This window comes from Otolemur garnettii, unplaced genomic scaffold, assembly GCF_000181295.1.
Source record: "Otolemur garnettii isolate 467f Iridium unplaced genomic scaffold, OtoGar3 scaffold00103, whole genome shotgun sequence".
Taxonomy (NCBI): Eukaryota; Metazoa; Chordata; class Mammalia; order Primates; family Galagidae; genus Otolemur; species Otolemur garnettii.
Genome location: NW_003852498.1, coordinates 6,206,508 through 6,222,457, shown reverse-complemented (window position 1 = coordinate 6,222,457; position 15,950 = coordinate 6,206,508). Strand labels below are relative to the sequence as shown.

The 15,950-nt window shown below is 42.4% G+C and overlaps 1 protein-coding gene across 1 annotated transcript in view; it reads left to right on the top strand.

Annotated features, from left to right (window-relative positions):
• The window catches only part of PAPSS1 (3'-phosphoadenosine 5'-phosphosulfate synthase 1), a 103,598-nt gene that overhangs the window by 48,901 nt on the left and 38,747 nt on the right, over window positions 1-15,950 (top strand). Inside the window, exons 7-9 of the mRNA XM_003796343.2 lie at window positions 2,127-2,238; window positions 3,807-4,012; window positions 5,211-5,346. Of these exons, the coding sequence (XP_003796391.1) occupies window positions 2,127-2,238; window positions 3,807-4,012; window positions 5,211-5,346 (454 nt within the window). The remainder of the gene's footprint in view (window positions 1-2,126; window positions 2,239-3,806; window positions 4,013-5,210; window positions 5,347-15,950) is intronic.

Here is a 15,950-nt window from a genome sequence, read left to right as displayed (position 1 = left end):
AGAATTTGGACTAGAAGTTAGATTTCCTATGCACTTTTTCAATATAGTAATATCTAAAGCACCCAGGGAAGCGCCAAATCTGAAACTAAGGGGAAGGGAAAAGAGGACAAAATAAAACTTCTGGGCTTAGAGAAAGGCTCTCACGTAGTTACAGGAATGCCTGATAGGAGCTGGTTATCCTGATGGGCTTCGTGTGTGTTGACTTAGTGTCTGACCTGAAGCCAGGATGTGCTGGGCAGTGGCCAAGAGAGAGAGTTGCTGAGTGGATCAGCTCAAGCAGCAAACAGCTTGCAGAGGAACAGCTTGTCACCCACTGACTTTGCATGGAAGGAATACGCCCGGACAGAAAAAGACAGAAAAAGAATTTGGATGCACATGAACATGAATCCTTACCTGCCCTGAAAGACAGTAGCTTTCTGTCCGTGTCAGCTTTTGTTCTGCACAGTGGCTCTCAGATGGGTTCAGGTGGCAGAGCACCTGGAAGGCGTACTGCCCCTCTTTGTACCTCCTCACGGGCCCCATTACCAAATACAGTCACATTATGGGTTAGGGCTTCAACACAGCATTTTGGGATGGGGGGATACAGAGGTTCAGTCCCTAACAGATACCATCTAGAATGGAATTCTAATAGAGATAAATGGTACCTACCATCCAAGGCTTTAGAAAAATCAGTAAGTAGAAAACTTGAAAGTAAAAATACAAAGATTCTCTGTGAATGCAGTTTTTTTTTCCCCCTGTGAACTGAGGCAGGAGAATACCTTAACCATGATTCGATTTCGCAGTGAAACACATTGGCAAATGTACTTTGGGAGTAACTAGTGGGCTACATTTCTCCTGCACACCACTTGGCCAGGTGCTTCACCTTTCTCCTTTGAGAGCTTCTGCGGTAGACCCAGTTAAAATTGAATGTATCCAGCTTACATTAATGATACATACATAGTTTATCAATTCTTTAATGTTCTGATGTGAGATGCTAGAAATCTTGGAGTCCAAGATTTCTTTGTAAAATGCAGAATACTCTTGTCTGTGATAAGGGACCTTTTGGTAAATACTTTTTTGTGTGTGTTTTGAGACAAAATCTCACTATGTCACCCTCAGTAGAGTGCTGTGGCGTTACAGCTCACAGCAACCTCAAACTCTTGGGCTTAAGTGATTCTCTTGCCTCAGTCTCCCAAGTAGCTAGGACTACAGGTTCCTGCCACAATGCCTAGCTATTTTTTTGTTGTTGTAGTCATTGTTGTTTTAGCTGGCCCAGGCAGGGTTTGAACCTGCCAGCCTTGGCGTAGTGGCCAGTGCCCTACCCACTGAGCTATGGGCGCCACTGGTAAATACTTCTATTTTAAGTTTATTTAAAGTTTCTTTTGGTTTAGGACAGTGGTTATTAAAGGGTAATTTCTAGGCCATAACATTAGCATTTTCTGGGAACATGTTAGAAATACAACTTCTTGGGTCCCATAGCAAACTGACAGTAACTCTGGGTGTGAAGCAGTCTTCATTTTAACCAAGCCTTCCAGGGGTTTCATTTCTTTGTTTTTCTTTCTTTCTTTCTTTCTTTCTTTTTTTTTTTGAGACAGAGTCTCAATCTGTTGCCCTGGGTAGTATGCTGTGGCATCATAGCTCATAGCAACCTCCAATTCTTGGGCTCAAGTGATTCTCTTGCCTCAGTTTTTCTATTTTCAGTAGAGATGGGGGTCTCGCTTTTGCTCAGGCTGGTCTCCAACTCGTGAGCTCAAGCAGTCCACCCGCCTCGGCCTCCCTGAGTCTTGCAGGGGTTTCTGATATACGTTAAAGTTTGAGAACCACCAGTTTAGAAGCTGTCCTTAATAGAAATACTTGTAGGCCTAATGTTTTTAAATTTATTAGGAGAAATACATATTTTCCTAATACTGTTCTTTGTTGTGTTTGTATCATCTTTTTTTTTTTTTTGCAGTTTTTAGCCGGGGCTGGGTTTGAACCTGCCACCTCCGGCATATGGGGCTGGTGCCCTACTCCTTTGAGCCACAGGCACTGCCCGTTTGTATCATCTTTAAACTGTTCCTATTGCTTTCTAAACTCCTAACGGGCATTACTGCTTTTGTTCATGAATACATGAAATATAAGTTTTGCTTTACTTTCTCATTTACCAGGTGGATATGCAGTGGGTGCAGGTTTTGGCAGAAGGTTGGGCAACCCCCTTGAATGGCTTTATGAGAGAGAGGGAGTACTTACAGTGCCTTCATTTTGATTGTCTTCTGGATGGTAAGACATTTTACATTCAAAATTAGCTTGGATGTGGAAGAGAAATGATATTGTTGCAGGGATTTGTCCCTGTTTATAAAAAGTAATGGTAACATCTTAATAGAGGTAGCATTATATTATTATATCAGTACTACTCTATTTAAGTGAACCTTGAGGTCATGTTTCTGTTTTTCCTTTTTCTGATTGTGATTTATTGTAGAAGGAGAGGGCAAACCTGGGGATTAGGGCTGAAAATGGATTATAAGAGCATGTACGATTTTCTTAGGCCAAACCCGCCTGATTCTGTGGAATGGTTCTGCACAGTGCATTTTGCTGCTTTAACCTTCTGATGAGGAATCAGGAATTCCCATTTAAGGAATCCTGAAATAGGTGGCTAAAAGCATAGTTACTCCTATACTTTAAAAACATTAAAAACAATTGCCAAATAATTTGGTGTCCAGAATATTATCATTATAGTCTGGCTGCCTTTGACTTTGTACTACATACTGTTGGTAAGATTAATTTACTACATTAAAGAAAAGGTAAAATATGAACAGAATCCCATGCAATTGTTACCATTTTCTTTTGTTTAATGACTCCTTTTAACTGGGGAATGAAAAATATTAGAAAACATAATTCTTAATCATTCTTCTCCAGAAACATCACAAGAACGTAAGTATTGCATCTTGACTTTCTTCCTTGGAACTGATGGTCTCTTTGTGGACTACATCCTAGTAATGACTTAGTCTTGGGCTGGGTGCAGATCCGCCTATAAATTTTCCATTTTAAACTATACCTGTGGGTAGTAATTTTCAGAGCAGCCAAGCGGTTATCATTTATCTTATTATCATCTTTTGCCTAAAGAAGCCACAGCACCATTCCCCAAAATGCCGGGTATCAGTATGTAAATAAATTCAAGTATGACTTTGGGATTGCATTTTATTTTTCTAACCTGTAGGTGATAAGTAGGGAAAAAAAAAAGCTTTTGTAGCTTGGAAAGGTCAGGAACTGAGACGCTGCCTTTAGTACACATATCACTGAAAAACCAATAAACAAAAAACCTTTTTGGATTTTTTTTTTTGGTTTTCCTATCTCAAGGATACCCATAGATACCATGTATACTCAAGTGTACTTAATCAACTTGACACTTATAATGTAGTTATTTATGTCATCCTGTATCAACAAGGTTTTAAGTTTTTCCAGAAAATGTTCTTTGTCTTATTCATATATCAGAAGTGCACAGTACATTTTTGGTGATATTTAGCTTAATTGGCTGTTTTTTATATTAAACTTTTTTTTTATTTTTGTAATTTTATACCAGAATGTCCACCTACAGTTTCATAAATGTTATGAGAACTATCATTATCCACAGTGTCGATTCTCTAAATTTTTGCTGTCTTGAAACAAATTTGTAATGTCGTTGCTTATTCTCTGTGAGCTTGTGGTTTGCTCAGGCTCTTGACTTTCTGTGCCAGGTGCCAGCTACACATTGTTACAGACCTGTGAAGAGCGCCCCCTGTGAAAGGGGGAGTATGTAAGGCCCGTTGAGTAACGCAGGCCTCTGCCCTGTGTTCCCTTTTGTGCTGCAGGAGGCGTCATTAACCTGTCAGTGCCCATAGTTCTGACAGCTACTCACGAAGAGAAAGAGAGGCTGGACGGCTGCACGGCCTTCGCTCTGGTCTATGAGGGCCGCCGCGTGGCTATTCTTCGCAATCCAGAATTCTTTGAACACAGGAAAGAGGAGCGCTGTGCCAGACAGTGGGGGACAACATGCAAGAACCACCCCTACATCAAGGTCCTGTAGCAGCCTTGCTGCGTGCTGTCTTGAGTTGCCAGGAGCATTTGTGCTGCGGGCTTTATCTGTGTATTGACTGTTCCATTTCACTGTTAATGTTTTGCAGAGCCGAAACTGGGTTTTGGTGTGATAAGCATATGATCTTGTTATTTTGGTCCAGATAAATATTTTCTCAGCAGATAATTTTAAATATCTACTCTCTACCGTGTTATCAGGCCCTGAGATAGGGGCTGGTGCAGGGTTAGGAACAGGACTGGCACAGTGCTTACGCTCTTGGAGTTTACAATCCGGTGGCGTACTTAACCATACTTAACCTCCTTAAAGGAAAAAGCAAAGTCAGGTGTGAAAATAGCCTGTGCTGGGGCAGTTTGATCTGATCCTGGCTTTTAATTTAACATTATATTTACGGTATAAAAGCAGTGAAATGTGTTAATAATTTGTCTCCCTGAAGTACCTCATTTATTTTATGTATTGTATGTGGAATCTTATTGAAGTTAAGTAGACTTTGAACATTAAAAGAAACTGGATGACTTACTGGCACACGAGACAAAGCAGTGTGGGAAGTGGGGGAGGCTTGAGCTGTAGCGTGAAAAAGGACAGGGCCTAGATTCTCCTGGTTCTCTACCTTTCTAATGCCATGAACCTTTTACGGTCCAAAGGGGTCGCAACCCACAGGTTGAGAACCGCTGGCCTACGAAGTAGTATCTCCTCCTTTCAGATGCAGGGAAAGAAAATACATGAGGTTGTAAGAAATTTGAGGTGCTGTGATAATCTGAAGGCATGAATTTCTGCCTAACTCAATGATCATTAATTCTCTGAAAGTTTAGGAGTGAGAACACAGAGGGTGGGGTTATCCAGGGTTACAGATTGTCCTGTTAATCAACATGCCAGGACAATATCCTGTTAATCAACATGCCAGGACAATGAAAGGGACGTTTTTGTTTCTTACAAAGTCATAATCATTGATTTTGTTTTCCTTGCCTATGTAAACACAGTTGCTTCACAAGTTTTTTGAAAAGTTACAAAGTGTATTCTTATTCTGTAGCATCTCTAATCCGAATTTAGTTAATATGTGAAGTGTATTTAATGTTGACTTTAGGTAAGAGTAGTTTTCAACAACGGTTAGTTTGTTTGGATGAGAGAAATGTCTTTACCTACTGATTTCTGTTTAAAAAAAATTTTTTTTTTTTCCAATTAGATGGTTCTGGAACAAGGAGATTGGCTGATTGGTGGAGATCTTCAGGTCCTGGACCGAATTTATTGGAACGATGGTCTCGATCAGTACCGTCTCACTCCTACTGAGCTAAAGCAGAAGTTTAAAGACATGAATGCTGGTAAGACATGACCTGATGATCCGAAGTGGGACTGCTTGGGGAGGAAGTTCTGGAGGATTTATTTCCGGTGCTTACAAGAACGTAAAACAGGATGATGAGTAAAGGGAAATGTAGCTATGTGAGGAAAGGTGGTGAGTCAGGACACGCTGTGCAGCTTTGTTATGGTAGGATGATTTGATCCAACATTATTTTGTGTACTCTATGGAAGTTAGATGCTAATAAAAAATTGATCTTTTGTTTGTTTGTTAGAAAATTCACATGTTAAAGCTGAATAGAACTATAGAACAGTTCACTTGAATGGTTCACTCATCAATATGCTTTCCATCTCAGAGTATCTCATATGAGTGGGCTGTCTCACAGCAGCAAGTAATGGAACAATGGAACTTTTATCATGTTCACTCCATTTTAAAAATGTTTGTTGTCTGTCTTTATGTGCCGCTGTGCCAAGTGCTGAGGGCTCTGTAAATAAATACAACAGGAGCTTGGTGTAGAAGAGAGACACGTTAAACAGTGATAGAAAAAGTTGCTTGAGAGTAAATTAATGATTGCAAATCATTTCAGGATTTGGATATAATGGAGTGGTGAGAATAGAGAGGCTATAGATGCTGACCTTCACATGTCTGTATTATATCTAGTAAAGCACCCCAGGACAGGACTCTTAGTCAGGCTGCCTGCTGTTAGGCCCTGTACACAGAGCTGGGGAGACGATGTGCTTTTACTGGTGCACTCGTGTTCTTTCCTCACACTTGCAAATTCAGGGTCCTATGTCTGGGAATAGCACTGACTATAGATTATGGAAGGCTTTTTTTAAGGCTATTTTTTCAAGATCTGAAGAATTTACAGTATTTTGCAATCATGCTCCCAATTAATTCCTGCCCACGGCAGAGATGGTTAAGCCCTAGGTGATGGTGCTGTTCTCTTTCATATTTTCTTTCTTTATTTTGAGACAGAGCCTTACTCTGTCATCCTGGGTAGAGTATCATAGTGTTGTCGTAGCTCACAGGAACCTTAAACTCTTGGGCTGGAACCTCTTGCTATAGTCTCCCTACCAAGACACCTGGCTGGCTTTTCTATTTTTAGTAGCAACAGGATCTTGCTCTTGCTTAGGCTGATCTTGACCTGAGCTCGAGCAATCCGCCAACCTCAGCCTCCCAGAGTGCTAGGATTACAGGCAAGAGCCACCACGCCTGGCCTTCTTTTATATATGTAGAAATCAGTTGGTTGTGATGGTGTTTGGGGAGGTAAGTGGCCTCCAAGCTGTATTTATGAACCCATGGCCTCCATTTCTGAGTGTCTACTGCACATCTGGAAAGAGCAGCCATTTCATCAGTTGTGTTTGGCTTCCGTAAACTCCATCGCCCAGTTAATCATTCAGAGTGCTGCGTGCAGAATGTTCCCCTGCCTCACCACCCCACAGTTATGTGTTTGTGGGGAAACTACTTTTCTCTCTAAGTCTCATGGATGGTTGATGAGGACTTTGGTGGTACCAGCTGCCTAGGCTTTTATTTTAATAAATGAAATGAGATAAGGGCCACAAGGCTCTTTAAACAGTATCTGGTGCATAGCAACCAGATTAAGGTGTCAGTATTTCTGTTGTGTGAGCCAAAGCTGGTCTGTCTATATTTGCGTGAAGGTTAAAGAAAGATTATCTGTTTATTCCTCAGTTTTACTGTAGTTTGCTGACATTTGAAGTAAGCAGTTAAATGGGTTGAGAACTGGAGGCATTCTTCAGCACGGGTGGTCCCACGTAGCCTACCTTGTTCCATCACATTTCCTTCTCAGCCCCTTTGTGATATTTGAGTTTATTTCCCCTGCCCCTCTGTCTGGAATGGACTCCACTCCTCTGCATTTGAAGCTAATATTTGGTATAAACTATTCCTGCAGGAGATTTTCAGCGTGCTGCCCTTGGCGCTTGTCTACATGTCAGCTCATTCTCTTCCTAGCACGTTTTGGGCCCAGCTGTACAGGAGTGGGTAATGATTGATAGAATAATGGCACCCTGTTCTTTTTTGTCAGTGTGCGGTTTCAGGGTCAGCCTGTAAGCCATTTCTGCCCATTGAGATGTAAGAAGAGGGGTTTCCAGGGAAGATTTTCCTTCATGACAAGAAACTGGCTATGACCAAAAAAATCATCTTTCTTGCTTTTGATGCTGGCATGTGAGATTACGGTGTTTTAAGTTCCTGTGGCCATTTGTATCTGTGAGAATCCCAAATATACTAATTGTCTCCTTATATTGTTTTAGTTACTGATGCAACCCTGGAGTCATTTATCTCCAGATTTCTTATTCAGAGAGGTAATATATGTTCAAATTACTTAGGACACGTATAGTTAGGTCTTCTGTTATTTGCAGCCAGAAGCATCTAATAGTTTATAAAATGTACAAGTCCCTTTTTTTTTCCTGGTAAACAGAAACATATTTTTAACAGGAAGATTTACTGACATCACATTATTTAAGTTTTTGCCAAAATTTGAATTCATATCTGGAATTGATATTAGTAAATTAATTATTGGCATTGTTGAAGGGGATCTTATCAAGGAATTATCATTCATAATTAGGGACTTTAATATTACATCTGTTTTGAGCTCTTCTTTGCAAGCCAAACATTTGAAATCATTTAGCGAACTTGTTGCATAATGAGTGATTGCAACTTTGTTTAAAGTAGCGGAGAGCCAGTTAGTTCTTAGCCTTACATCAAACAACAAACATTCATAGAGTGTTATTTTATTTACTTTTCCATTTTATGGTGAGGCAAATAAGCAACAGACCGAGGAGATTACTTTGTAGTTCTAGCGCACTCTTTCAGGAAGCCAATCACAAGCCATCTTCTGATGGGTTCAAGGAAGAGAAAGCAGGGAGTATTTGTGTGTGGTTTTATTTATTTATTTTTTTTCTGCTTAGGATTTAGAAGTGCTTTGATTACTCCATGTGTGTTATTGTCTTGTGCACCTGATTATAATTAATTTGGCTGTTCCTGGACCATGCTGTATCTTAGAAAGGTTGGGAGGTCTTTAATACCCACATCAGTGATTGCAAAGGGATTCATTTCCAGATGATAGGTTCTTTGAGTTACTGATGATTGACCAATATCCTGGAGAGGAAGAATGAATTTCACTGAAGCCAAGTAAAAGCCTGTTAGTATTTATTATACACATAATATTGGTGTCCTACTGCTTATAAAGGGGACAAGTTGGCGTAATTTCTTTCAGATTAGTATGTGGTGGTTCAAATAAGTCCAATTTGAGAAAGCTTTCTGTAAATGTTGATTATAAACTATATTTTAAGTGAATGAAAGGAGACATTAGAGGGATATTTTAGGCAGAGTTGGGGGTGATCCGTGAGAGAGCTGAGGCAGAAGCAGATAGTTCATCTGTGAAGTTGATGGGCTTCCTTGACACTGTGGGGCACTGAGGCAGAGAAACTGTGGTCTGAGATGGGAGAGGGGAGCCCTGTGAGGTCCTGGCAGGAACAGACGAGGCTCTGAGGGGGAGGGGAGCCCGTGTGAGGTCCTGGCAGGAGCAGATGAGGCTCTGAGCATAGTTTAACCAAGTGAGTAAAGAAGGGCAGTCAGGGAACCCACAAGGATTATTAAGGTATCTAGGGCCTGGTGACATTGGGTTGTGTCCCCAGTCCTGATGGCTCAAGGGTGGGAAAGTATGTCTGAAGCCAGGGGGGAGCTGCGGCTGGGGTGGGGGTGGGGTGTACGGTAGTTTCAGGGAGGTGTTTGCATAGCTGGAAACACAGCACTGACACAGATGCTAGTGGGGCAAGAGCTCCCCCTTCTCTCTCCATCTTTGTTTGCATGTAAGAGCTTCCCATCCTGGGGCAGGAGTATAGCAGCAGGCAGCCCTTTCTGTGGGAAATCCTGTCCCCCCGCCCCCAGGACAGCAGAGAGTGGAGGGGAAGAGGGGCTGCTGACTAAGTAGCACAGAGCTGGTTGGCTTGTATGCAACCTCAATTCTAGCTTTAATTTCATTGTTGCCATACTCTAGAGCATCGGTTCTCAACCTGTGGGTTGCGACCCCTTTGTAACAATGAAAACAGGTCCCAGCATTAGGAAAGTTGAGAACCACTGCTTTAGAGTATAAGCTTACCGGTTTGTGAAGTTCCAATTATTTTGTCTATATTTACTCAGATAGCCTATCTCTGTCTTATTCCTTTTTCCCTTCATAAGCTGTTTAAGAAAAAGAAACACTGGCTCTTTATAACAGTGGGGGGTGGGGGGCTCAAACTCCTTTGTATTTTCAGCTCCTTTCAAAAAATACCTCCCACTTGGGCAGCGCCTGTGGCTCAGTGAGTAGGGCGCCAGCCCCATATCCCAAGGGTGGCGGGTCCGAACCTGGCCCTGGCCAAACTGCAACAACAAAAAAAGCTGGGCGTTGTGGTGGGAGCCTGTAGTCCCAGCTACTCAGGAGGCTGAGGCAAGAGAATCACCTAAGCCCAAGAACTAGAGGTTGCTGTGAACTGTGACGCCATGGCACTCTACCGAGGGTGACAAAGTGAGACTCTGTCTCTAAAAAAAAAAAAACTCCTACAAATTAAACACCCACAGCCTCTTCTGTCAGCTCTAGAACTGTTGTCAGGACTGTCTTATTCAGCTACTGATTTAGTGAAAATCAGAAATGACTGTTCTGTAAACTTCTGGGTAGAAACTAAATCTTGGGGAGGACAGGAAGAGGAGAATTACTAGCGCCTGCTAATAGTGTACCCTTATAGAGAACTTAGGAGGAAGAAGCAGGGAGATGTGGATTTGAGTTTGGTGGTTGGGGTATGTTGGGGCCCTGACTATGGAGTGAAGCGTAGCTCTGGGACAGCTGAGGAAGGGTGACTGGATTCAGGGACGCCTTCCTGCTTATCCTCTCCTGTGTTCAGCTCCTGAACTGCAGCGTCCTTGGGCTCTGAGCTGAGAAGGAGCAGAGTCTGCCTGGCTCTTCGCACCATACTCAGCCGTCCTTGCTGGCACTACAAGATGAGGCAGCCTGTGGCATGTCCTGGGAAACGCTGAGAGTTGCCGTTTCCTTCCCTTGTCACAATTAACACATTCTCACAAGAACCTTCTCCACTTTCTTCTTGCACCTGCTGGGAGAGATATCAGACTTCACTTGTTTCTGTAGCCTGTAGGCTCCTAGGCTAGGTGGGGAATCCAGAGGAAAGGAAGGGCATTCCTTCCTGCAGATCCGCAGTCCAGGGGAAGGACCAGGTGTGGGGGCTGGATCCCAGTATGACCTGAGATGTGTCTCTCTCCAATGGATGGACTGGAAGGACTTGGACACTTGGCTAAGAGAAGCCGTTGTTTGTGTGCAGTAATTGAACCCAGGTGAAGGGCGAGTGTCCTGAATAAGTCTGTAAGACTGTCCCGGGGCCTGACAGTGAGACCTGTTGCTCCCAGAGGACTACGAGATGCCAGAAACCGGTGGTTAGACCAAAGTGGCCAAGCAGAATATAAAAAGTTTGATTAGAACTATGTAAAAATGTATGCCCAAAGAGGAAAACTCAGAGACTGTGCAAAAAAACCAAAGACTGTTAGTAGGAGGATAGTGTATTTGTGAGTGATTTTCCTTAAGTTTCTTCAGTGTTTCATGGTTTTTAGAAAGAAATGGATTAAAGAGACAGATGACCTAATAAAGGTCATTGCCATGGCCTTAGGCTGTGAAGGCAAATGGGGTATATTTTTGTCAGAGGCAGTGGGGAGGTCGGGACCACTTAAAACAGGAAAGTACCCTTCGGCTTTGAGTGACAGTGTGTCTTACTTACTACCATGTGGTACAGCCGGGAGGAACTGGTTGAATGAATGAAATGAGTCCAACAGCCTCGTTTACGGGTGAGTAAATAATGTCCTATTCTTCCGTCACTTCCCCCTCCATGTTCTGGAGTAACTTGTGTCATGGAATCTCATGTTCCTTCTACTGGTGTGTATATATTCTCTTAGTTTGCCTTCTCCTCTGATCAGGGGGCTGGTTTCTTGCCTCAGGTGCACTCTCAAGCCAGATTTTCTTCTTGTCCCTGACTGGTTTCTCCCCTGCCCCACCTGTTTTGGCTACTGGCTGGCAGCTGGTTTGGGGAAGGAGACCAGTTCGTAGACAGGCTGTGAGGAGATGAGGAGGGCTGGGTGTTTCGCTAGTGAAGAAGATGCAGGAGATGTAGGGAAGAGGAGGACTCATCCTGTGCGGAGTGTGAGGGCAGGGAAGGAAGCTAAGAGGCTCGGGTGGGTAATGGGGAAGTGCATTCGAGGTGGCCGTGAAGAAGGGGGAGGCAGTAGGAGAGGCAGTGTGAGCCCAGGGCAGAGTTTCGGTCCCGAGACACGGATCTGTGAGTCACTAGTGGAAAGCGCTGCTGCGTGTGGGAGGGAGTGGGATGGCAGGAGGGCGCGCCCGACTTCACTCTCGTCACAGCTTGTAGCTTGTGGTCTGTCTGATGAGACTGGCTGGTATCCTGGGGAGGAACAGATACGTAAGTGGAGAAAGTGGGAGAGTTGGTGGGGGTTGTATGTGGAAACGTGGGAGCATGTTCCTGAACAGTAGTCTTCTGATTCATTGTCTCTCTGCTGCCCCCCGCCCTCCCCCAAGTCAATCCTGCACTGTTCTATTTGACTAATTTTCTGTAAAACATTACTGGTTATTTCACTTGGTCACTCACAACCCGTCACATGTAGTACCACTGTCTTTCCTAACTGGGCATTCAAAAAATACTGATCTTTCGCCAGGTGGTATATCCAGCTGCATGAACCCTCCTTCCTTGACAAATTGGCTGGTTCTGTGTTCCCCAGACACATCTCTGCTCTCTTGCTTCCACACTTTTCCTCACTCCAGTCTGCTTGGTTGGAATGCACTTTTTACTTCTGTCACATTTGTCTTTCAGAGGTCAGCGAACTATAGCCCAAAGACCAAATCTGGCCCACTGACAGTTTTTATAAATAAAGTTTTATTGGAAAACAGCCACACTCACTGGTTTATGCATTGTCCGTGGAAGGTTTTGCACTATAAAACCTGGGTTAGGGTTGAGTAGGCAAAGCCCTGTTCACTCTGGCTCTTTAAATATAAAGTGTTCTTTTATGTGCAGCTTACAGTGTGCTTTCTAGAAGTTAGGGATATACATCTTCTGGTCCCAGAAACACTAGGAAAAAGGGGAAATTACAAATGTGAAAATTAACTTTCAGTCATCCTTTGTATCATATCTCTGTTTCAAACACACTAGAAATCACAGTTGCAGACAAAGCAGTCTTAAACTAAGCCATCAGGAATTAAATGTGAAAAAGCAAATGCTTTATAGTGACTGTGGTGTGATGATCACAGTCCTTTAGAAACTGGGGATAAGAATGTGAGATGTTAATGAAGGTTGCCCTAAGTATCTAGGCCTAGATGCGTAGTTCTTTTTCTATCCCTGATGGAGAAGAATTTAATAGTGATGCATATTGGGCTTTGCTAGCTGTGACAGTATCCTGGGAACAAGTCTCAGGCATTCTTGTTACATTTTCTCATTCACAGTAAATTTTCTGGGATGAAAACCAGACATTAGGGATAAAAGTACAGCCTAGAACAACAGAAGTTAAAGGCATGTGTGATTATTGATAAATAGTTATAAGGGATTAAGAAGATTAGAAATTTAGGAAAGACCTGGTCCACCTGGAAAATAAATGGGCCGGTAGATCAGATCAAATGGCCATTGGATTTTTGAGTGGAACTGTTAAAAGGGAATAATTCTATCTGAAAGAAATTTTGACAATAAAATCCTTTGCATGTTGTCAATGTGGACTTTGAATAGATCATTTATCTTTATCAAATGTCCACTGTGATGCCAGATTAATTCTTTTTGGAAAGAAAGCCTAGGTAGATAAATTATTAGTATCTTTGAAATATACTGCACATTTGAGACAAGGTAATTTTTTTTTTTTTTTGAGAGAGTCTCATTATGTCACCCTTGATAGAGTGCTGTGGTGTCACAGCTCACAGCAACCTCCAGCTCTTGGGCTTAAGTGATTATCTTACCTCAGCCTCCTGAGTAGCTGGGACTACAGGTGCCTGCCACAATGCCTGGCTATTTTTTGGTTGCAGTTGTCATTGCTGTTTAGCAGGCCTGGGCCAGGCTGGAACCCATCAGCCTCAGTGTATGTGGCTGATACCCAACTCACTGAGCTATGGGTGGGCACTGAGCCCAGAATGCATTTTTTATACTCTCTTTTGCACATCTTGTCTTATAAATACTCTTGCTAAGTGGTGATTTTATAAAATCATATTAGACCTGATGGAAGTGTCAGAATGTAGTTATCGTGCACCTGAGATGTAATTACACAGAGCCCTGTTCAACTATAATGTGCATCTCACCACGGCAGACACTTTATATTATTTTATCTTCAGGACAATAACTTCACTACCATCCCTGTTTCAAAAGTATAGAAAGTGAAATTCAGTCCTTAAAGGTCACTGTGTTCATCAAACTCAGGAAAATAACCTTGGTATGGTTGATCTCACCCATATGTTCCATTTAAATCATGTCATGTCCTAAGTGTCCTTTATTACAAAAATCAAATGACGGCAGTGTCTCTCTTTGCCACCTGTCCTTTTTGGTTCAGGGTATAGGTCATGTGTCTTTAGTCTACTTCAATCTGGACCAGTCACTTTGCCTTTGTCTTTCATAACCTTGACATTTTTAGAGAGTATGTGTCATTTACTTTGATTCTTTTCCGTGTGGGTTTATCTGCTATTCCCTTGTGATTGGATTGAGGTTACGCGTTTTTGTCAGGCACACGACAGGGGCAATGCTTTGTTCTCAAAGCATCATGGTAGGTGGCTCAGAATTTTGATTTTTTCTATTATAGGTAAAGTTAACTACTTTTTAAACTTTTACCACTTGTTTAATTTGTGTTTGTCAGGTTTTTCTACTGTAAAGTTAACAAATTATTTTGTACTTATATGTACGTATTATTATATGGATGGCAGAGACCTTGAGACTCTACAAATATGTCATTCTCCTCACACTTCTCTCTGCTAGTCGTAGCTTACTGCAGATACCGCCAGATGGTGGCCTTCTAATTCCATTGTTCCTTCTACATTTCTTAGTTGACCTTTTGTCATAAGTTGACCTTTTTCTTCCCCCATTGGCTTATTCATTTATTTATTTTATTTAAGACAGATTCCCGTCTTGCTCAGGATGTTATAATCCATTACTACCATCATTTACTTTGGTGTATACCTGGTCCTGGGTTTGGCTGCTGGGGTCCTGCCGCACTGGCTGTGGTGTCCTTTTAGTGTGTCCTCAGCATTCTTGGTGCACTTTGCTTCTTAATGGGACAAAAAGGTGTTCCACTTCAGGTGCTATTTTCCTCATCCTGGCCCTAAAAGCAGTTGTTTTGCCAAGGATGCCTGGTTCCTTTAAATGGGGAATGGTATTTAGAATATAAAATTTGGGCTTTAGTGTTTAGCGCCACTGGGCAGTCATTGTGTTTAGGACCTTTCAGTGGACAAATGAAGAAGAGATGTGAATGTGTGTATGCGTGTACGTGTGTGTACACACATATACAAATGCTTATATTCCTGTATCTGTATAGCTGAAAACCATGAGGTAACACTGATGTTTTCAATTCTAGTCTACTCTAGCCTTTCATCTTTGAGTCTTTTGTGCCTTTCTTCTTCTCCAGTGAGAACCCTGGCTCTCACTACCCTCAATATATTGACATGTTTGGGCTACCTCTCTATATGTAAGCAATCTCCCCATCTCACAGGCTGTCCTCTCAGTCCTAGCCCTGTTGGCTAGGGTGGTGCAGACTTGAGCTGGGCCAGACACTGTCTCCTCCCAGAGCAGGGATTCACATTAGCCCAGGAGTGGGATTCCTTAATGCTTAGTAACTGTTACTTTGTGGTTCAGGCTGTTTATGAAGAATGAGCAGTGCGCAGTGGCAGTGAGGGGATTGGAGACTAGGGAGCTGAACTGAGTGCTGAGATTTAGGCCAGAATCAGAAGGGCAGATCAAGTCTAGGCAGTAATCCCCTGAGTGAAGGAATATTAACACTCTTATGAATAAATATTAATATTTATGTGTTATCAGGAGATACTTTTCATCTGTTAATTTTTTTTTTTGAGACGGAATCTCACTATATTGCCCTCAGTAGAGTGCTATAGTGTCATAGCTCACAGCAACCTCAAACTCCTGGGCTTAAGTGATTCTCTTGATTCAGCCTCCCACGTAGCTGGGACTACAAGTGCCCGCCACAACTCCCGGCTATTTTTTGGTTGCAGTTATCATTGTTTAGCTGGCTCCAGCCGAGTTTGAACCCTCCGGCCACAGTGTTTGTGGCTGGTGCCGTAACCACTGTGCTACAGGCGCCGAGCCATTCATCTGCTATTTGAAAGACTAGTATAAAATAGCCAGAAAATAAAATTGCTTCTTGATCTTGTGGGGAGGGGAGTTCTAGAGTTCTACTAAATTCTCAGCAGAAATGTTTTAGAATCTTTTATGTCCATATGCAAAACTAAATTTGGAGTGAATTTGGAAGGATAGAAAAATGTTCAGGTCTCTTCTCCTCCCATCTCCGGCAGAATAATTTTGCATGCTCATTTTGTTTGCATCGTGGCTTTCTTGGTGTTTGTACCATGTTGTATCAGCTATTTCT